Below are 23,186 nucleotides of genomic sequence, written 5' to 3'. Positions count from 1 at the left end.
TGTACTAGATGAATGCGATTGGTTTGCCAGATTCGACACAGCTCAACAAATGTCTTTTGTTTACAAGCTTCTGCAATTTTTCATTTTAAGTTTTCTAACTTTTCACATTGAGATTGATGTGAATAACACCCCTTGATTGTGTTCATTTTGGCAGACTGATGGCAATTAGTTGCATGAAATTAATAAAACTAATGACGTTAAACAGTATCTTTGATCTAATGGAGGGACAGCTGCGACTAGCTTGTGAGGTGTGGAAATCTGAAAAGGCAAGACACTGCCAGAATCTAGTGTGTGTGTGGGGGGGGGGGGGGGGGTGAGAAATACTGTATTTCAAAGAAACATATTTAGACATGTTTGTATATATTTATTCTGAGTGCTTGGTTAAACTCGTTGTCACTTTTCGCCTTCAAGACCGTATGAGTTATTATTGGATGAATTGGTGAAGTAAATAGATAGATAAATAAAGAAAGAACGAAAGAAAAAAGAAGGAAAGAAATGGAGCCTGCACGGATATCACCAGAATACGATTTGGCCCGTAATACATTTTCTAAAATCTTCATCGAGACTCAATTTCAGTCTCTATATCAAGGAAGCCCATTAAATGAAGAGCCCAACCATACAAAAAGCATCTCTAGTTGCCTTTTATTTAGGCAAAGAGATGATGTGCGATATGATGTGTACTGTCTCTTTAAGAAACCCGGAAACAGTTATTTTCTACGTGTCAATGGTTGTATTCCCAAACAACCCCTGATCCCTCCCAGCAATGCTATCCCAATCTGCTATGTGTGGTTTCCGTGCCAGTCTGAAGTGCTGGCGGCACCGGGCTGTTCTGAAAGCTGCTCTGGGGGCGTTGGATTTCGGCAAGTGCCGCTGGTTATCTTCGCCAACAAGTGGAGCCGTTCCTGCTATGGAGGAAATATTGGCGAGAGTCGTGTCACCTTTACCCACATACGAAACAAGGGAGAAATCCCCCCCCCCTCCAGAAGCCAACAGCTTGGAGTTCATGCATTTCTACAGAAGTCTAGACAAGGGAGAGAAACTGGATTTCCTGGCAAAGCTGGCACGTGACTTTGGAGTGGATCATAAAATTGTTTCGGAGTTCGCTGGGAAGCTTCTGCACACGCAACTTCGGGACTTGGCGACCATTTTGCAGGTTGAGGACAGACTTCGATACAGCCTGACTCCCCGCTACAAACAGTTACTGAATCACATAAGCAGGGTGGAAGGTGGAGTGAAGTTTCTGGTGGACCTCAGAGCCGACGTGCTTGAAATCGCCTCATCCAAAAGTACCGAGAGCCCACACTTGAGGGTAAACCATATGCTGTTTGTTGACATTTTCTACGGGTGCCTGCATGTGTCAAGACGTGAGTTGGTCATCTGTAATGTGAGAGGCTAAACCTTTTTGTTGTTCTTGATTTTAATGCAATATTAGGGTTTACTTTGACGCACCCATAGATTACATTTGGGTAGGGGGGTTGTTTATCCACAGAGACGTCATATCTCCAACGATAGCCGACTCACGTGATTCACATTTCAGAAGCACTGTGCCCTTTACCCTAGTTACCGATTGCTGTCCTCATAAAGGCATTCGCTAGAAAGCATGCACAGATCAAAGTCAGTACTCCCCCCCCACCCAGAATTTCTGCTCCTAACATATTAAGTTTTAACTGCAAGCACACGCACACACATTGCATGCATGCCAAACTTGGTCAAAGCCAAACTCAGTACAAAGTTATTACCTACTTCCATTTAAATAAATTATGAACTCTATCATATTTTTTTTGAGTTAATTGTAACTTATAAAGTTGTATTGTATTAATTTGTATTGTTTATATGTCAAATTAGCAGTTTTACATGTCAAAGTATGACTCATGATTACTGTAATCATACACAGTCAAACTTTTTGTCCCTTGCTTGTAGGGCAATTAAACGAGATGTTCCCTCATATCTCACATCACTTATTTGGCACATGTGCTTGTTAAGTTCCTTTGTAGATTTTAAGAGGAAGAGGAAAAATGCAGTTTTAGAATAATCATACAACTGGCGTTGGTCATCCTTTGTTGGAGTATTGACATTCTAACTCTTTTTGCGAGCGTATCAGCCTACTGTGTTAGTGACGTCAATTAGCGGTGTGGGTTACCTTAGTGTCACGCTGGCTATTTTTTGCCCCCACTGAAAGGATCCTACGGTGTATATGTGGAACCATCTTACTGGGGTAAAGGTATCAGCATACTGGTGTGGTTGTTTGGATAGATACTTCCTTTTAGCTTTCTGCACTGATCTGTGCTCCAATGCTCACAATGTTACTGCAGTACGCAGCACAACTGAAGTTGAACAGAGCTTGCTAATGATATTATCGCGACAAGCAAACCTGTAGTCATCCTATGGAACTCTCTATACAACTGTGTATGAGTGCCAGAGTGTGGGGTTATGAACACAGCAGTTTGTGTGTTTGCAAGATATTTGCTTTAAATGAAATGTGACCTTTTAAGGGCACCAGCCCTGCTTTCAAATGGCAAGTTGCTTATTGAAGAGGTTCTTGTGTAAACATTACAAGCTCGGAAACATTACTCATAATGTGGGAAGTCTCAACAAGCATACAGGCATCAGGGGAACCGCACAGCCCACGACGTGCCTATGGCAAGGGAATGTAATTTATCTAGAATGAATTAACTCTGCTGTTAGTCACCATACAGCCTTCTTTCATTAAAAGTGATGATTTTAGTTGTCCTGTTTGTAGACATGTACATTTTGAGAATATAACTCAAGTTTTATGTCAGAGTGAAATTCATCACGCTCTCTCTTAGGACCTGAATGGAACTCTGAGGAGCTTGCTGTCCGAGTGGTTTTCCGTAGGTCTTCTCAGACTAGAGCGGATTACCTGGAAGTCACCCTGTGAGATCCTACAAAAGATCAGCCAGTAAGGCAGCAAATGTGATTTTTCAAAATGTGATCTTAGCAGTCTTATAAACCAACGTCTATATCTGAATCATGCAGCTCAGCTTGGGAAATGAAAAATGTCATTACAAATCCTCTGTCAGGTATGAGGCGGTGCACCCTGTTAGGAACTGGGCTGATCTGAAACGCAGAGTGGGCCCATACCGTCGTTGCTATGCCTTCACCCACGCTGCCATGCCCGGGGAGCCTCTGGTTGTGCTGCATGTAGCCCTCACAGAAGAAATCTCAGATAACATACAGGTTAGAAGGAAAGCCTTTGGAGAATGTCTCTCCATTTTACACACAATAAAAGCAATTGGGAATTGATTATATTGTTGCTACTCACTGTCCCTAAAACAGCACAATCTAAATTCCCCTAGACCCCCATAATAAATATGGAGCTCTGCATATTGTCATAACATTAAAAAGGCTAACATTTTGCCAAAACAAAACCTCATAAAATTTGTCGTGCAGAAATTTACAGCAAACTGTGGTCCCTTTTCTTAGAGTATTGTTCGGGAGTTTTCCACCCTTGACCTGGAAGAAGACGTAAACAAGGTAAATGCAGCAGTCTTCTACTCCATCTCCTCCACTCAAGCTGGTCTGCAAGGTGTTGAGCTGGGAAACTATCTCATCAAGCGGGTGGTGCGGGAACTGCAGGTGGGTGCACTGTGGGGTTGTGTGGTTCACATTACAGAAGCTGTGAGTCAATGCTCTGTCCAAACTATCCATCCACCGTTCTAAATTATACATTCATCAATTCATAGATGGTTTAGTTTAGCTGCAATTTTGAGCACATAAACCACTAAATATAAAGAGCACAGTTCAACCCTCCTAGTGATCAAGATAACATATTTAATGAAATTTTTCACTGTCGTTGACAGGCAGCTTTCTGTATACCAAGAGTATCAAACTGGGAGGGCTGGTTTAGGGCTTTGTAGTAGTTTTCTGGAAATCAAATCAAAGCATTCTAAGATAGTGAGATGAATGAATCTTTATACTCTGTCACAGTTTCCTTCCAGACTTGAGTGAGGTTTTGTTAAGATAAGCACCTGATGCTTGTACCGCTGTTGTGCTTGCCCTCTCCTCCTCCTTGGTCTTATTGTTCGAATCGAAGGCAGGAACAACGTATCCCACACTTGGCAACTAATCTACTTGGCCTGTAGCTTTCACGTGGAGCCCATGTAGCAAAGTTTTTTTTTTCTTGTGCAAAATTAGTTGGAAGAGATTTTTTCAATTACTCTTCTAACGCTTTAATGGTCTCTTTTTTCAGTGCACCAAATAAAGCAAATTTAATGTCCCTCTATTTGAGCATTTGTTTACGTACTGGGATCGATGAATTAAGACAGACAAACCCATAATTACCACATAGTCACTGCAATGAAATCCCCTCCATCCTTCTTAATTATCTTAGAAGAGCCTTTCATATCAGCCCACTCTTGCCAGCACTTGTGAAATGGTTGGAACGTTGAATGGAACATCAGAAGCCACTATGCCCGACAGCTAGGGAAAATGCATCTTGGTCATGTGCCCTCATAAAATCTGTTTTCCCAGCTTTGTACCGCACTTTAGTTTTTTGTTCAAGCTGAATGGTGCATTTTACTTACTGGGATTTTCATTTACAGTACTCGGATCAGTAAGCACAGCGGACTGTGTGTCAGATGTTTTTATGTTTAAAGTATTGCCCCGGCACCCTGACAATATTCTGTACTGCAAGTGCCTGTACCTTCAGGGCTACATAAATGAAAACAGAGCCTCAACAAAGACTTTGAGACCAAACTTTACCTTTGGTAAATGTGAAGAGAGGATCAGTGCACTCATAGAGGGACCAAATGTATAATAGAGAAGATGACAGAGGAAAAGAAAAGGTCAGTACTGATTTAAAATGAGGAGAAGATGAGGTAGGAGGTAACACTTATCTTTGTAGACTGAATTATATAGTAGAGCAGCGGCTGTCAACTGTGGACTGGAACCTGGTCTGTGGACCATTTTTGTTACTGGCTGCACTGAGGAACCTGAAGAAGTTTTATTTTGAAAAACAGGTGCATAGGGCTGGGCGATATGACCTCAAATCAATATCGCGAGAAATTGAGCAATTTTACCTCAATAGCGATAAATGCACGATATGTAGTCCATATCGGGAAATACGGCTTTCATGAAGCGTTTAAATCCTGTGCGCGCCACTGGAACTAGAGGAGCTTTATCTTTAGCTATGTGCTAGGCTATCGCGTCCACCTCTGAGACGTTCTCTCGTATGGTGTCGCCTCCGTTAATGGGCTGTTGTCACTTGTCGAACCCTGCTTCTCACTTTGAACTTTCAGCACAGCATAGTTGTGTTGTGGGCGGTGAAAAAGGTTCTGGATTTGAATCGCCAGCTACGACGGCGACGTCTGTTTTCTTTCACGATCAGGCGGGTGGAGTCACGTGACTAGAGGCGCTGAAGCGGTTTTAAAAGGGCATGAACATTGCCGCAGACAGAAAAGGCTTTTCTTTTTTTTTTTAACACCGAATTTACCGACATGGGCAAAATGATGTCGGTCATTGTAATAAATTTCGGTAACAGTAAATTTTCGGTTTAGCGCCCAGCCTTACAGGTGCATCTCCATTACATTTGTCAAAACGCTATTTCTCGTTCACGAGTTCTGGACGTACAAAAGTAAGCTCAATAAAAAGTCAAGTTATTCAAGTGCATCATCAGAATTGGAAAAAGGCCAAATGGTGAAAGAAAAGAAGATTCCACTACTTCCTAGAAAAAAAACCAGCTACGTTTACCGCCTTACAACGTTGGTGCAGAACTTGGTCCACTCTGACTCAAATGTCCCCTGCCTCCCTCGGATCGGGGTTAAAGTTCTGCCCTAGGTGGGAGTTGAAACTCACAATGCATTTGGGTCTGCCAGCGACTTCCCCCACCATCAGAGCCAACACACTATCAGGTGGTGATCATTCGACAGCTCCAACTCTCTCCTCACCAAAATGGCCAAGATATGCGGCACTAAGTCCGATGACACAACCACAAAGTCTATCATCGAATTGCAGCCTAAGGTGTTCTGTTGCCAAGTGCATAAGTGGAAACGCTTATGCAGGGATTCCCCCGGAAAACTTCCTGCCTGGTGGTAGATAAGCCCACTGGCCAGCCACCTTATTTTTATTTCTTAAAAAAAAAATGTTAAAAGTTGACAGGACTTGTGAAATTCTCTCTATTATGTGTCATTAGCATCTTTACAAAATCACAATCTTGAAATAATTAAATAAATAATATCCACTGTTTTCACTAATGTGAAATCCTAGTGAATCTTAGAACAAGCCATTGCTGGTCCCATTTTAAAGTAAAATAAATGAATATGAACAAAAAAAGTCTACAACTAAAATAAAACATGAAAGCTATTAGGTATTTCATAATAGATTTCATTTTAGCCAGTGTGCTGTATTTACATTATTTATTGGTTGCTTTTGCTTTTGCTTGCTGCCATCTACCTGCTCGTGTGTTCACTGTCAATCTATAATGATATATATCATAATATAAAAGTAAGGGTAAAAATATTTGTAATTAATGCTAATTGGGTCAATTGATAATGTCTGATCCGGTTAATTACTTTGTATAAATGCCATTGGAGGATATAAATTGATCAAATAAATAGCGATACAACACATGAATTTGGTGAAGATTTATTGTGCTAATCTCAAGTTGATATGTAATGGCGTCTTTCTTTGTCAACATGGCAAGAATCACACTTGGAGAGAAATAGACGGAACGAAGAAAAATCTTGCTATAACGGGAGGGATGTTGATAAAGGAAGGCTAACTAGGAGGATCTATACAGCAAAACAACAGAAAGTTAACTCTCTGGGGGTTTTCTGACACTTGCTCTTTCATCTGTAGCTGTTATCATTTCAGCGACGTCACACTCACTTATCAGCCAAGATATGGATGCAGATGAGTGTAAGAAATCGCAGGTGAGAACACAAGTGACTTTTGGAGGAACACAGCTGAACAGGGATGATGGAGAAGGAAGATATTGTATCTCCATTAGCATGGTCATGAAACAAGAGTCAGAACACAGAATTTTGCCACCCAAATTGGGCTTTTATGAAGTATAGTTGTGGCTCCGTGCATGAAAATTATGATGGGTGACTTCTTTTTTTTTTTTTATTGAGTTGCATATTCTTAATGCATAATTCTTTTGCCTTTCCCTGCAGAGTGAGTTTCCCCACATGGCCCAGTTTTCCAGCCTCTCACCGATCCCAGGCTTCTCCTTGTGGCTCCAAGGCCTCCTCGGCCAATACCGGAAAGAAGGCCATGGCTTGGACCTCCTATCTGAGCAGGAGTGGCGGGAAATGGAGCAAGTCACTGACTTATCCCCAGGCACCAGTGCCATAGATGCCCTCCGCAAGTTAATAGCCACTAGCGAATGGATGCGTTCGGAACGTCTCTCTTGTATCCTGGAACCTGTCCTGATGCGACTTTGTGCCTGGTATCTCTATGGGGAGAAGAGGCGAGGTTATGCACTTAACCCCGTGGCCAACTTCCACCTTCAAAATGGCGCTACCATGTGGCGGCTTAACTGGCACGCTGACACGAGCCCAAAGGGTGTGTCAAATTCCTGCGGCATTATGGTGAACTATCGTTACTTCTTGAATGAGACGTCCAAAAACAGTGCACTTTACCTGCAGAATAAAGTCATCATGGCTTCGGATCAAGTTCTCGGATTGGTGTCGCAATTTCAGAAGAACAGTAAACTCTGAAAGAGACCATGGGCAAGTTTGCATATGACCACATACGTACCGTAGGTGGTAAGAGGAACCTCCCGCCCACACGAAAAAAAACAATCAGCTTGGTGAGCATCACTTTGAAGACATCATCTGATCGTTTGCCCGTTTGTTATTTCAAGTACGTTCAAAGGTTAGGTTTTTTGCATCTGGTTGGCTTGATGATGAGAGACTGCTGCTAATGAAGCGCCCTGCATCTTTAGACGATTTATTATGTTCCAGGATAACAGTGTGTGTAATGGTGAAGTAGGCGCAATGAAGCTGTGCAGCTACTGGAATAAATGATCCTTACACTTAGTTGCACTCTCTTTTAGAAAATAATAGGGTTTCTTTTTTATGTCTTCAAACACCTGCTATTATACTTCACTTTTTCCACTCATGAATTAAAACTGGAAATACCCGCCCCAAAAACAGACAGATGTTTGTATTAATAATTTTACACTTTATGGATCACCTCAGATGTTAGTGGTGCTAAATGTCATGGCAGAATTTGAGGCTTTTATTATACTGTCACTGTCAAACTAATAAAAAATGTCTAAAATGAATGTAGGCCCAGTAATCTGTCCACATAAATCATTTTTATGACCATGACAATAAACATTAAGCCGGACTTTAGTTATATTTACTGTATATTGTGACCTTCACAGTTCACCAATTTCTCTCCTGAAGCATTAGGAAGGATCCACTTGATGTATTTCCCCCCTTTTTCTTTCAATAATTTTGCTGACACGCAGCACCAAGCTCCCCCAGAGAGCCATCGGTGATGTTCTAACAGTTCTGTGCAGGTGCCAAGGAGGGCTTGTATCAGCCCACAACCCATTGTTGTGAAATAATACATCACAGCAAGTTGACTGTGAAATTACATTTTATGTCTCCAAGGAGCCAAACTTCCCTTTCTTTTTTCTTACCATGCTTTTCCTCCTCCCTTTTCTCTCACAGCGCTGCTCTATGTCCTGAAACTAATGGAGTGAGAAATAAAATTAAAGTAAATGGTTAGATTGATGGTGTTCAGTTGTGAAGAGGTGGGAAGGAGAATAAAGGGCCATAAAAAGGACTGTTGGTTAAAGGATGCCCTTGAGAAACCTGTTTGCCTCTTCAAACATCCGTGGTGCTCCATGTACATGTGGAGAGGATGCAACGAAGGCTGTCTTGCTTTTTTATGATTGATGGGGATGAACTTCAGGGTTACCAAGATAAAAGTGCCAATTCAATTCAACCTCAGTTAGTGTTTGTTTGAGTCACCTTTGCTCAAAGGGGTCCAACATAAGTGACCAATTTGAGGAAACTGTTGCTTCAAATTATGTAATTAATCAATGAAAAGAAAATCTCATTAAGATGTACAGTTAAATTATTTTTTTAAGTTGTCAGTCTGGTATTTTCCATACGACTAAGAAGACAAATTGCTTGTTCAGGGAATGGCTACAGCAATGAAATGTGATTTATTGACACATCTCAAATGAAATGATGGAGGCATTTTCACAATATGAGTTAATTGATGCCGTGCATCCGAGTGCAGTGTGTAAATTATTTCGACGTGATACGCAATTTGGTTTCATGTTGACGTGTTCAAAAATACTTCTTGAATAAAATATATGCTTTACGTTATATGATTTGTGTGTGTGTGTTTATCTCTTTCTATTTGAATTATAACGGAATGAGAGCACAACTGCACTGTGGCATTACTAAGTTTTATGGGCAGGAGATATGCAAGATGTAAGCAAATGCAGAACGCAAGCACAAAATTTTACAAGCATCTAACAAAGACTGATAATTCTGTGGAAAAGTCAACATTATAATTTTTTTCCTTCTGTTTTTCAATACATTACACAAACACAAAAATATGCTCATAGCATTCATTTGAAAAAAGATGTACGCAATGTTACAGTTTACACTGTTTTGCAAAAATGTGGAGAAAACGTCACAAAATAAGCAAAGTCCGTCATTTTCAAGTAACAAAAATTGCAGAGAGACATTTCTCTTAGAGTTAATAATTTTCCATTGCAATTGCCAGCGACCTGGTCAATGGAAGCATCAAAGAATGCCATCGGGACAAACGAAAGCCCACGTGCGTCCTAGCTTAGTCTGTCCTTTTTCAAAAAACCTTTCGTCCTCTGGCCGCCATCCACAAAATGGGCGTCTGTCCCTGGGACGGAATGCCCATCTCTGATAATAGTCATTACGTCAGTCAGATATTTTAATTGATGTTCATGTGAAAATTACAGGAAGAATGCTTTTTACGTTTTATAATTTTTTTTCAGTTTTCATTTTGCTGCTTGTTCAAAATGAACAGAGGCGGGCAATTGACACTTTTTTTTTCTGGTCAGGCCCCCGCCCTCCGGCCGTGATCTCTGTACCATTCCGGCCCCGACCCCCTCCCCCGGCTTTATTGATAAAAATTGTCGTCACCTGACCCCGTTCCGCCCCAACTCCACCGCCCAAAAAAAAAAAAAAAAAGTGTCCGTGCATGACACCGCCTCGGGACAGATGCTAATCGCAGAGGTTTATTTAAACATCATTAGCTGGCTAATTTACTATTCAAATCCGCTTAATTTATTATGGGCTTATTAGTCTCCTTCTTATTCATCTCCTTCTTCTTCTTCATCTTTGTCTCATTCTCGTGCCCAATGCAAGTAAGTACACACACTCGGTTTTAAAAAGATTGTAATAGTAATGAAATGGAAATGAAATAGCTTGTATGCTAATGTGACTTCTGTATGGTGTTTGGCTGACTAAGTTTTAACACCTCATCCAGGACAGTACAGAGTTAATTGCAAATTCAAATAAAATGTTTTTGTGGTTGTATTTGGGAGATGTGTAGAAATGAAAGCAGAATTTTTGATGCAGCTCTTGTATTGAATCTCACTTGATTTTAGAAGCGCTTCAAATGTTATTGCTGGGAGGCTTTGAAATTGTCTTTCATTGTTGTTCTTCAAATAACTATTGACTATAAATACTTTGTTTTCACGAAACACTATATTGCAATTATTTTCCAGTTGATTGTAGCTAATCATGACCTCAAGAAAAATTACAATAGAAAACCTTGGAACAGAGCACAAACTACTGCAACGTGAGCTTTTCCAAATATAGTACTGTACAGTATGTCTTTTAAATACTGTGGACTGGGGATTACAGAAAAATGCATAAAGGCGAGCAACATTTCATGTCCCTGAGACTCTACATGCAAATGCAGCAATCAAAACAAAGCAAAATGGATTTGACAGCTCATCTTGGGTTGTGTGGGTGTATTGTTCTTTTGGCCAGCATTCATGCAATACAACTCGAGTTCTTGGTTGCTCATGGCCCATTAATCACCCCCCAGAGCTGCGCACACTTGCTTTTAAATTTAAAGTGAATAAAGTATCCAAAGTGTTGTTGCAAAACCTCAGATTAATCGGAAATTTATTAGGGTGTGGGTGTGGTATATTTGAAAAAATATGCCTGACATTTGAGAAAATCTTTACACCCCGCCTCTTAGGCTTGAACCATTTTAATGACCGTGAATCTTGCACTTTTGACGTTTGAAATGTGTTTTCCTAGAAGCACTTACGATACTTGATGAAGAACATTAGATTTTCCCTTGATGGTGTCGGAGGGGTGTACTTTTACAAAAACTGACTGAGCCTGGAATCTACTGCGTATGAGTAATTTAGTAAAGGATAAGGGGAGGATGTTTCTTTGAGTGAGGCAATTCATTCTTCTTGGTTGGCTGTCGCTGGCCCTCTGTCATGCATCTCACCTCACACCATCACCGTTCTCCGCCCTCTTCATGTCCTGCTAAAATCACCTTGCCGCCACAGTCTTGAAAATTAATCCACCCTCTCCACAAAGTGTTTCACGCTTTGGGAGCAATCATGGCATACAGACTCATTCCCAGCCGTATACACTTTGAACACCACCTTTATTATACTTGTTATCACCTATAGGGGGCAGTGGTGTTCCACCCCTTCATATCCTGTTTGATTGAACAATACTTCTCTGGCAAACCATCAGTTTGCGACCCTTCGTGGTCATCTTCAGCAGGTCTTCTGGTTTGGAGTGGTCCATCTGAGTGGGAAGCGGTATTTTAATTCCATGTAAGCACAGTCAGGAGTTGTCTTTTGGAAAAAGTGGCACCTGGGAGGCTTCACTAATTGCCATTTTGGAAACTCTAATACAGATTTCTTTTCTCGCTCATGTCTCCACAACTTACCTTACATTTCATGTTATCAGAGACCTTTTTTGTGTTTATTCCCTTGGTCTCTCCCATGCATCTATGACGTTACTTTTACGCCACTTGTGTCACCCTCTCAGTTCTCAAGTGTGACTTGAATATTGAGAAAGCTGCCACTGGTTGGAAACTGTAATTACAATTCATTTGAACACATAGACAAGACCGTGCACAGAATCAGGAATGCCTGCGTTTACGGTGCTCATTTCATATCTGGTAGAGTAAGTGGTCAGGAATTGTGGAATACTGGTAAGGTGTTTGCTGTAACTCGTAGCCAACTCGTTCAGCCATGAGCTTCGGTGCGCACTCGGTCCATGCAACTCAATCTCTGAATCCCTTTTGTTTGAGTTTACCTGCAACTTTTTCCTAGGCATTCCAAACCTCCTCTGCAACTTAAAAGTAGCTCTTGGGTAAAAAAAATAACCACATTTTGGTCCATAAAGGGGCCAGTTTGTGAGTGTGGTGAATTTGACCCATCCTAGTGCATTTTATTTTTAATTCCCAAATTGACTCAAGTAGTGGTTTGGTCAGTTTTTCACCAAAAACTGGGTTAGTATTTTCAGAGTGTGCAATGTGTTCCACCGAGATCACCGTCACAATCTTTTGACATGATTCTCAGTTCAACCTACTTTCATATTTGGCAAAACGTGGAAAAGCAATTCCTCTATGATCAAGTGAATGGCAAAGGGTGACATAACGCCCTGAGGAACTTTAAATCTCTGCAATTTTTGTTATAGATGTCACCACAGCGCCACCAAAATAGACAATAGCCAATTTGTAGACTTTTGTTCTGTTTCAATATCTCTTATTAGATTTGCATAAATAAATTATGTACATGCATTTAACTTTTGTCTGGAAACTCAGGGAATAAATATGTTTTATTATTATTTTTTTTTTAGCAAGTCTGCCTAAACCGTCTTCTCGCTACTTCGTATTTTACAGCAAGCCCGCTAACCTGTTTTCCAAGTTTGGTCATGTGATCCTCCTCATATAGCAGATTGACAAATGAGTCAAATGAGGCTCAAGTTCACTGGAAATGTACCTGAGGTGGTAGTCTATGATCTTCTGTTTCATATGTTCAATATATAGTTCCTATGTATGTCATTTCAGAATTTCTTTCCATCAAGTGTACATGATGCATGAAACCGTAGCCAACAAACAAATGAGTGTCTGTGAGGGGTGGCAAGGTCATCATGACCAAATTATTAATCATCTTGCGCTTTCTTTAATCAGCACAAATGCCAACACGTTTTCCACATCCACTTCATCTCAGCCACTCCCATCACTCTCCCAGATCATTGATCTCAGAGTTAAGCATACAGATTCTTGTGACTGATGAGCATAGCCAATGATCATTATGAAGTCATCGTTTTGCCGAGGAATGAAATCTTCTCAAAGCGTCTAGAAATGTTTGCTCTTGACTTTTGCCCCCCTACATATTCATTTACTATTCATTCAGGTTAATCCGAGACTCTACCAGCATGCATCATAATTATTGAATGTTCTCCTCAAAGTGAATAGGTGAAAAGGCGTCCATGCAGAGTTTTGATTCTGCTGCTTGAGCAAAACAATGTCCCATACTCCATTCACGCATCACTGCCTTGTGGTTTTAGCTACACCCACATACTCTAACATCCAAAACAGGTACTGTGTCTAAAATTGCTAACGTAACAAAGAATCATATCTGCACAGCAAAACAATCCCAAAGGCAAAATGCAAATACTGTAATTGAACGCTGGAGAAAAGGAACAATTATACCTCAGCAACGGCTACTGAGAAGGGCCTGAGGACAAAGATGGGAGCCTACTTACAAACTGACTAATTATCAAACAAGGGAATGCTGTAAGTACTACTTAAGACAAATGGAAAACAATGTAACTGTGTGGAAGATTTGAGCACAAAATTTGAGCTGAAAAAAAAAAAAAAAGTCAACCCTACACCATATGAGTTGTTAGACCATTTCTGGGTCTGGCATGACTGCTGTCACAGTATTTTTTATAAGCTTGACCACAATTTAAGGTTTGACCGCTGTTTAAAGGTCCGTGGCTGACGGTTTGAGTTTACAGCCTACAAGTCAGGATGGCCCTGAAACTTTCCTAAACCCATCTCCCCTTCCTCAAAAAGGCGCTGTGTCATGATTTTCCAAATTCCTGACTTAAGTTGGCCCAGAATCCACACCACAGGTGGGCCTTAAGGGGCCAAGCCCGCCCACCAAGATGCTTGTAATAATAATGTATCTGATATGTGCTCTGCACTTTCACTCTTCACTTTGCTTTCATCCTGTTGCACTTGCACTTTTTCTTTCCCAACAGATGCATTTTGATAATGGCTTCATCAAAAAATTCCCAATTTTTTTGGTCCGATTTTTGAGGGAACACTTTCCACCTGATTTGCATTTGATTGTGTGAATGAGGCGTATACTTTTTTTTCTGGTCCTTGTGTTTGTATTGTTAATGTCTCTGATAATAGTTGCTTGCAGTTGTCGTAAAGGGCGCCATTCAAGAGTTGATTGTTGATATAAAGCAAATAAAGTGCTTGTTGACTGTAAGGTATTGATAATAATTACCCCCCTGGCCTCACATGCATTTCTCATGTCCCATTTCAAGCTATGCTCTGGTGATGGGTCTTAGTTGGCCTCTTGCAGCAAATTCTGTAAACTTTATTTGCGTACACTTAGTTTCAACTACAGGCCTAAAAAACGGCTTGTATGGTATTCAATACAACTTTTGGTGAGACTTACGGCAAACTGGCACGCCTCCTTTTGGAGCTCGGCTTGGTATTTTTTTTCCCTCTCAGCAGCCTACAACACAATAGGTAGGCAAGAGAGGTTAATCCTTTCGACATGTTGAAGTGGTCAAAGGTAGGGATGTCCACTTGAATTTTGGTGCTAATTGATCACCGTTTTTGGAAGTCACAAGCAATGAAAGTAAGATGATTTCCAATGGAGAGTTTGCAATCGGTCCCTTCAGTGACTCCGAGTGAAACATGGAGCGAGCGAGCGGAGGGGGGCGTGGCCATATACCTCATTAAAAAAAGGCGTTTTTCAAGGCGTCGCTTATTTCCTAATTTCTCCAAAATTAATAGATAAAAAAGATAATGATAAGTAATTTCAGTTTCCCAATAAAAAAATAGATAAACTGAGCCTGTTGGTGAAAAATGGGCCTGCTTATATGCAATGATTAATCTCAAATTTCTGGGTACCATCATGTGCCCGTATGTTTTATGGCAGAGCGAAAGATGAGGGTAAGAAAAACGTATGAACAGCTATACAGCCTTTTTTTTTTCTTGTCAACATGATTTTATTTTTACTCATTCCTTGTAGTAACAACCCCCAGACCCAGGTGGACTTTGCCATCATTACTTGCCAGCAAGCCTTGTCAGAAGTGTCAGTTTTTTGCAGTGAGTCAAACATTATGTGCTGGTCAATTGCAGTAGTTATTATATTGTTTGTGCGCAGGTGCTTCACATTTAAAAAAAAAACATAAAACAACCATACTGTATTACAACACCGTAAGGTATAGCAGGCTTCAGCAACTATTAATCATAAGAAGGAGCTAAAGTTCAGTGTGAAATTTTTGATCTGTCTGTGGCACAACCACCATTAAATTTCACCATGGCAAGAGGCGGGAGCTTGTTTGCTAGATAGTTAAAAGTCACTGCCAAAGTGAACCAATTTGCAAAGTGTGAGCAGCAACCTTTGGCAGGAATTGAAGTTCACTTGCAAAGCTCGAGCTTTTAACCCCTAATTTGTAAGAAAAGCTTAAAAACATCATCTTCCTTCAAGCACCAAAATGTAACAGATATGTTTGTAATGGTTGTTAGTATCGACTGTACTTTCATTTTTTTTTTTACAGTTCAAGTTTTCTTTAATAGTCCACAAATGTGCAATTGCGATGCAGACACGTCTGCCCAGACAAAGGCTATGAGAGAAAGTAGTCCAATCAGAACAAGTGTTTTAGCACCCTTGCCAATAAGCTTTCTCATTTTCAGACTCACATGCTGGCAGGAAATTTAATCAATGTAACATTTCTGAGCTGCTGTGGCACAAAGCTACTGGAGGCCATGCATCTATCTTTCCTGTCACGTTGGCTCGCTCTTCTGGGTGAACCCCGAGGCATATCCAGGCCAGATGGGATATGTAATCCCTGCAGCATGCTCTGGTTTTGCCTTGAGGTCTCCTCGGTTGGATGTGGCCAGGATAGCTCCACAGGGAGGCATGCGTGAAGCTGATACTTTTGAAGGGAGCGATCTGGAGATTTCCATCAAGTTGTTTCTGGATTTTAGAGAGCCCCAATTTACGTTGAAGGGCCAGGACTGTAAAGGAAACAAATTTTGGTTTCTTTCATTCAGCATTTTTTTTTCGGTTCACAAGAGTTCAGATATAGTTCAAAATCGTAATGTGGCCTTTTCCCTTCTGTCATAACTGCAGTGTGCTTTGAATCCGCGTGGGACGGTTCTAGATGAAGACTTGAAAGGCCCCCTTTCTGTATTTCGTCACAAACACGCACAAGTGTTTTCATCCATACAATGCTAAGTAAAGCAGCATCAAATTGCCAATTCATGTTGACATTGACACTCGTTTGCACCCCCTAAAGGACAGGAAAGAACCAAATCAAGCTCACTTCTCAGCATAAACCACTTAAATATGGATATGACATTTCAATTTCACAATGCAACTCCTGAAGGTCTGCATCACTGTATCGTGTCAACTTCTGAAAGCAAGAAATGTACTACTTTTTACATGTGATGGCTACCAACTTACCATACAATTGCACTGGGAAAAAAAAAAAGTTTATTTCCACTTTTTATTTTTCTAAATCGAAATTCTCAGCTCTAATTTATTTATAGAGCACTTTAAGACAACCACTACTGTATACAAAAATGCTCAACAATGAGCAAAAGTAAGGCATACAGCAACAAACAAACTAAAAACAAATTAATAATGAAGACAATAGAAAGCGCAAAAACAATAAAACCAAAACCAAGTCTCAAGCCGAGCCAAAAGCCAAAGAATAAAAATGAGTTTTAAGAAGTGGTTTAGAGATGGAAAAGGTTTAGCGGGATGTCATTCCGAAGAGAGGCACCGGCGACGAAAATGGCTTGAATACACACAGCCTTTGCTTCGTCCTCGGTACCTTTGATAGTGTCTGCTGCTATACACTATTCTGAGTAGCACTAATTCTGTGAAACTATCTATAAATACTAAAATAATAATAAATACAAAATAAAACATAATTCACTATATTTGGACACTTTTTCAATTTTTTTAATGAAGACGGGACTGAAATCACATGACTACATTTATGGCAATGTAGTGCTAAAGAAAAAAAAATAAACACTTTGAATTGATGAACAAAGTGTTTTGTTTTGCTTCTGCATAATCTACACATAAGAAATGCAGCACATTGTCATGGCCAATAACAGGACACAGATTGGAAAGAATGATTAACTTGCTACTTGGGTGAACAATGCTGCCGTATTAACCAAGGACATTGTGTAAGAATGCGTCCTAATATATTCCTCAGGAAACATCTTATTTCAGCTTCAGAGAATTTCTCCCATTCCCTCGCAGAGCTCATTTCCTTGCTATCTCTACCATTGTTTTAACCTGTCAATGCTGTTAGCCTTATCCCTCTCCATGCTCCATCTGGCCCCACTTTATCTTGTTCTCTCAGGCAAAGTACAGATGCAAGTCAAGTTCTTGCTAGCAGTGGTGTCTCTTGATGAAAACTCCGGGGAAATGTGTTGAGAATTGCTATCATTTGGTAAAGATTGGCCTATTTTTTTTCCCTTTTTTGTGTTCAATGCAGCCAGGCCCAGCTGTTTGCTCAATTCGGAACAAATGGATTTCCCTCCTGTGTTTTTCTTCTCTCTCGCCATCTCCTTTGTTGGGACCATGTGTACAGTTGTAATTAGTTGGCGCTGGCTTATCGGGAACAATTGGAATGGAAATGGCACAACAGGTTAATTTCCAGATGATTTATAGGATTTTTAAACAGGATGCTCATAGCGTGAATATGTCAGCTCAGGCAGCAATTTAGACCCATGGAAAAGATGAACTGCACTATGTGTTTTTTGGCTCCACCCAAAAATGAAATGAGATGTTCATTAAAGAAAGTACGCTGACTTTTCCAAACAGCGGATCGAGTGAGCGATGGTGAAAAGCTAGATAAATGTCAAATGTGAGCTGATTGAGTTAAACTTTTCAAACTCTGAGATATTTGGTCTGTCACCTCTGCTCCCTTTCTTTCATTTACTCAATTATAGTGTAAGGGGTAGACGTGGGCATTGTCAGTACGTCGAAGTTCCCATCGGTGTTACAGGCTGACCCACGTGGGCCCCCGTCTGTTCTGGACAGCCAAATGACTTCATGCACATATTTCCCACGTCACACACAGGCACTGCACAAAGAGACACGCAGTTAATTGGAGGAAAAAAATAAAATAAAAACAACAGACACACACTCACAGTGTGGTGATTGGTGAAATAAAAAAATATATGGGACACATTTCATTGAGGTCTGCGGGAATGAAAGATTTACAACACTGTTTTATTTTTTATTCACTGATATTTGGCTTCCTGACAGGTGTATATTTATATATATATGCCATTGATCATATATATATATATATATATATATATATATAATTTTACTCCACACATGAACTAACACATGGGCACGTATGCAGACACAGGTCATTAAAAAGCGCTATCCATTGCTCAAAAATCCGCAGGTGATTAGTCAATAAGTTTACCCCAATATGTGGCGCATGCAGGCATCCTTCCTGATTTCAGACAGACAAGGACAAATAACTTATTTATCAGAAGAAAACCTCCTTAGCACTAATTTCACTGCGTTCATGACGCAATATGTTCTTTATAAACACCATATGTCTCCCCGCATAGCATCAAAAAACCAACATAAGACATAAAAGAAATGAGCACACAAAATAAGCACAGGCATGCTTTTCCAGAAGAGGACGTGTTTTAGATTATAGCGTTTATGTTTTGTAAGAGGCATCCTATAGTAGTCCAGCCAGTCCAAGGACAACAAAGGGTTGTTAAGTAAATCTACACACAGCTATTGTTGCCTTCTGCTCGGCTCCCCTTCAGTGTGCCAGAAGTCCCCTGTGTGATATTGATTGTTTTAAAGTAACAGGCGGCGAAAATGGCCATCTCATTATTTTTAATGGGTGTTTGAGATGGGCTTCATTGCCATGCTGTGCTGTCATTTATAAAACCAGGAGGAAGAGCTGAATCAAAGGAAATGGCTGAAGGGCGCTGGGTATAAACTTCACCAACAGAGGTGTGTCAGAGGTGTTTTCTGACCCATTGTTTTTATCCATAAGGTGCTATATGGATTTGTGTTTGCTTTGGCCGGCAACATGTTGACAAAGAGGGATCATACAGAAGTGAGATGAAAGAAAAAGGAAGTGGGAGACAGTTGTCACCTGAAGCGAAACTATGTCTGCATCTGGACTCTGTAAGTCAGGCAGCTTGCGCTCATGCTAATTGCATTCATTTTTCAATCTACATTAGCCAGTTGGCTGATGGGTCCTTCTCCATTCCAACACTGTGATTAGGTACAAATACAGTTGCTCCTACAACCCTGGAGGTGCCAGCGGCTCCTCAACAAAATGGGATTTTTTTTTCCCCAGCGTTTTTCCATCTAGATGATTTTTAATTAAGCCTCCTCCCAGTTCTCCCCTGTGGCTGCTCTAATCAGACCACGAGAGCTTTGCCTCTTTCCTGCTTGTTGTGTAAGGACCTCACAGCATCCTTACCACACAAATGTCTTTTTCCTCTTTTTTTTTTTTTAAAATATTTATTTGATGTATTTTTCATTTTGCAGCAATTTATTGAAATCAGATACATTTTTGATGCAGTGGTGGCATAGTCATGCCATTGATCATGATAGTGATATTATCGGGTATAGATACGTAATTAGTCTCATTAAATCTCCATAAACTACTACTGAAATTAAAAAAAAGAGCTTTATTAACAAATCTCGCTTCATAAAGAATGTGTTGGAGTTAGCAGTAGTTGTTGCATAATCGTGCACAGCACGGTGCAGAGATTTCTAAGTCACACTATAACCTTTAAACACAATTGTAAACATAATCTTAGATTAACACCTTTCTGACAGCAATCAATCAAAAAAATAAATATATTTGAGAAGGCAATACACATCTAGTATTGGAGTTCATTATGCTATGCTGATGTACCTAAACTTGTGTCCAGTGGGTGACAATGGAGCTTGAACAAGTTATTTGATTAATTACAAATTGCAATAGTGCTCACCAGCTGTAAAAAGAGGTCCCAAAATAAAGGGTGATAAGAGTGATGTCTCTTCAGCTCTGACAAACTGAAGAAAAAGCTCCACAGTGGCAGGGCCCCCGAGGGTTGATGAGATAACATTTCACTCAAGTTCGTAAAGGCTCTGGATCTCATGGGGCTGTCTTGGTTGAGAAGTGGGACTAGAGTGCGAGTTTCAACTGCACTCGTCAGCCTCCCTGGTGAAGTCCATTTTGGGGTTCTGGAGAGGATCGTCCGTCGGCATGACAAACTTTGGACATAGGAAGAGCAATGTTGTTGTCTTCTTGGCTGTGGAACAGTCGACTAGTTTTACACCCTCAGTCCTGTTGGGGCCATTCAGATTCATAATAACATTCAGACTATTTTACATTTAAAGTCCAGTGGGGAAATTAACCAAATGCATGAAAAAGTAAGAAAGAAAGAAGGAAAGAAAAAAAAGGGAAAACTCTCATGCCTTTTTTTCCATCAGTCTACTTCGACTTTGAGAACAAGGTTAAGGCGTTTGCTCGTGTCTCAAAAGGGGTACTCCCTGTTCATGGTGCATCCGGTGGATGGGGCTCCCCTTGTCAGAATTTGGTGTGCAATGCGGTCACTAATTCAGATTTGTTTCCAGTGAGCTTTTTCTGTTGTTGCAGAGTTCAAGTTTGGTCACTCAGAATTGAATCTTTGATTTTTGCATGTTTGATCAGTCTGTGATTTTCAGCTCTCATTTGAGTGGTTTGCAGCTCAATTTCCACGTCAATCTATTCCCACCTTCCTCTGTGGTCTGGAGCTGTGCGAAGTGACTGAAAGAACAATAAGAACAAGCGGGTATCCGAGCACTGCATTAAAGCGAGGCTGAGAAGCTTAGTCATGTAGGAGGGGACACCAGACCTTCGTCTTTAACTCATTTAATTTAAAAAATAATTAAATAATTATATTTATACGCGTCTTCAGAAATTCAGTCCCTGCTTACCGAAGCCGTATTTATACGTCTTACGTTTGTTTTTTTTGTTTTTTTTTTATGGGAGAGTGTACAGGAGGGTCTCACGCAGCTTCTGACTAAAGAATAAGGCTAGATTTCAATGTTATTTAAAACAAATGGCCAGCAGATGGCAGCAAGTATAAGATTAGCCGGTAATCACACAAGGGTCATGTTGAAGAGGAAAAGAACGAGTACTTGTAGAAGTGAGCGTGATGGAGTAGCGTGTACAGAGCGGAGAAAGCATAGTTGTAAAAATGAATCCTACAGGATTACTTTTTGACAAAAAAAAAAGCATCCCCATCCAAGCAGGACATCATCGGTCAAATCGAGTTGCTGTGCGTCAAACGATAACGCTTTGTTCTTCAAACAAACTAAAGAAGCATCCTGTTGAGTGACGTTTCGCTTGGTTCATGTGGCTCACGAGTCGTTTCGAGTGTTGAAAACATCGACAATGACGAGAACTGCTAAAAATATTGCCCCTCATTTCAATTTACTCAGTAAAATGGATGCTAGGCAATGACCTTCTGTGCCTTAAAACACACTCGTTGCTCCCGCCCTTGGATTCATCATTGGCTGGCATCAGCTGACGTGCCACGGTAAGCATGAAATGAGTTTTGCAATTGGTTGGCCTTAGCGTTGTATTGTTATACATTTTTTAAGCAGGGAAAACCTATATTATTGATTTGAAAATATGAAGATCTTAAATGTTGACATTTAGATATAGCTACTGGAACGATAAATCATTCAGCAATATTGCATGACGAGCTACAGCAGGTGTAGTTTAAGGGGTCAACAGAAGGACATCAACAAGGGCACACAAACCCACACACGTCAAACCTACTTCACGGCATCATATGGCGTTGCACATTAGATTTTCATCAATTAATCAAAACACCATGTAAGATAAGATGCCTTTTATATTAGTCCCACAATGGGGAAATTTGAGATTCGAAACCAGGCCTCCTGGGGAGACTGGGTCCTGAACGCGGCGCCTTAGACCACTCGGCCATCCTGGCAGCCATGTATTTTTATATTTTAAATGTCTGAGTGAAAAATAACTCAACACTAACAGTTCTTAACATAAAAATAGAAACTGATTCTAGGAGAGTTCTGCTACTTCAGTCAGCGATTCAGATAAATGAGCTGTCTTCACACCAGTCGGTTGGCCAAACATCATATCACCAATAATAAAGATGAAGTGTTACTCTTTTTTTATTTTTTTCATTTTTTTTTTTTTTAATGATTTTTCAGAGAAAGACCAATTGGCCAATAATAGAATGTACAACACATAGGTTAAGCCACTTTCACTTAACAAGCTATCCCAAACAAAGCATGGTTAATTAGGCTAATTTAAGGAGCACTTCAATTATTTAATCTTATTGTGACACAGAGTTGGTGCCGCTTCCGATTTGGTGACATTGCTACATGACAACAACTTGCTATGCAATAACATGGGTACAAATAATAATAATAATAATAAAAAAATACAAATTAAAATGAAAAATAAAATGCTTTTTAGAGACCCAAATCACACGACGTTTGGTGAGCGGGCATGGCCCCTTCTATGGATCGCCCGTTGCCAAAACGCTGCATCGAGAGAAGCCGGATAAGGTGTCTTGGGAATCCCGTAAAGAGGAGTCTTGGCCTTTCTGCTTTGGATGTTGCTCCCGCCACTCAGGCTGACACACATTAAAATGTGAGAAGATCTGTCGAAAGAATGAAAATATATACACATTTAAACAGTAGGTGGAACAAGTCCTCACAGTTTTTGCCATGTTTTTGTACAAAGCTAGTAAGAGTGGGTTGCAAGGTTTCAAATGTTAAGTTTAAAATCCAAAAACTAATGCTGGAGCTGGTCAAAGTATCTTCTCATTTAGAAATAGAAGTGTAAGATGTTTACTTTAATGTGTGTGTGTGTGTGTGCATATGTACGTTTGTGTAAAATCATCAACACAGTCCATAAAGTTTTATTGCACACAATAAAAAGCATTTTGTT

General features: G+C 40.3%; 1 protein-coding gene across 2 annotated transcripts; it reads left to right on the top strand.

Moving 5' to 3' along the window:
- Window positions 1–641: 641 nt before the first annotated feature.
- On the top strand, window positions 642–8,248 carry mlycd (malonyl-CoA decarboxylase). 2 transcript variants are annotated; one of them, XM_088299495.1, is made up of 5 exons: window positions 642–1,309; window positions 2,808–2,920; window positions 3,042–3,198; window positions 3,445–3,495; window positions 7,134–8,248. In XM_088299495.1, the coding sequence occupies exons 1-5, from the start codon at window positions 764–766 to the stop codon at window positions 7,677–7,679; spliced, it is 1,413 nt and encodes a 470-aa protein (XP_088155621.1). In that variant the 5' UTR covers window positions 642–763; the 3' UTR covers window positions 7,680–8,248. The 2 variants fall into 2 exon arrangements, with proteins under 2 accessions (XP_088155621.1, XP_088155620.1); XM_088299494.1 differs by having other exon boundaries at window positions 648–1,309; window positions 3,445–3,597.
- Window positions 8,249–23,186: the final 14,938 nt, after the last annotated feature.

Source organism: Idiotropiscis lumnitzeri, chromosome 6, assembly GCF_059441095.1.
Source record: "Idiotropiscis lumnitzeri isolate Australia: NSW breed Sydney's pygmy pipehorse chromosome 6, RoL_Ilum_1.0, whole genome shotgun sequence".
Lineage (NCBI taxonomy): Eukaryota > Metazoa > Chordata > Actinopteri > Syngnathiformes > Syngnathidae > Idiotropiscis > Idiotropiscis lumnitzeri.
This window is presented reverse-complemented; position numbering and strand designations above follow the sequence as displayed.

Bases quoted from the DNA above. Each gene is read 5' to 3' on its own strand.
- mlycd (XM_088299494.1), top strand. From the start codon at position 764: ATGCTATCCCAATCTGCTATGTGTGGTTTCCGTGCCAGTCTGAAGTGC. The intron at 2,921-3,041 runs GTAAGGCAGCAA...ATCCTCTGTCAG, and splicing joins ATCCTACAAAAGATCAGCCA to GTATGAGGCGGTGCACCCTG. The intron at 3,598-7,133 runs GTGGGTGCACTG...CTTTCCCTGCAG, and splicing joins GGGTGGTGCGGGAACTGCAG to AGTGAGTTTCCCCACATGGC.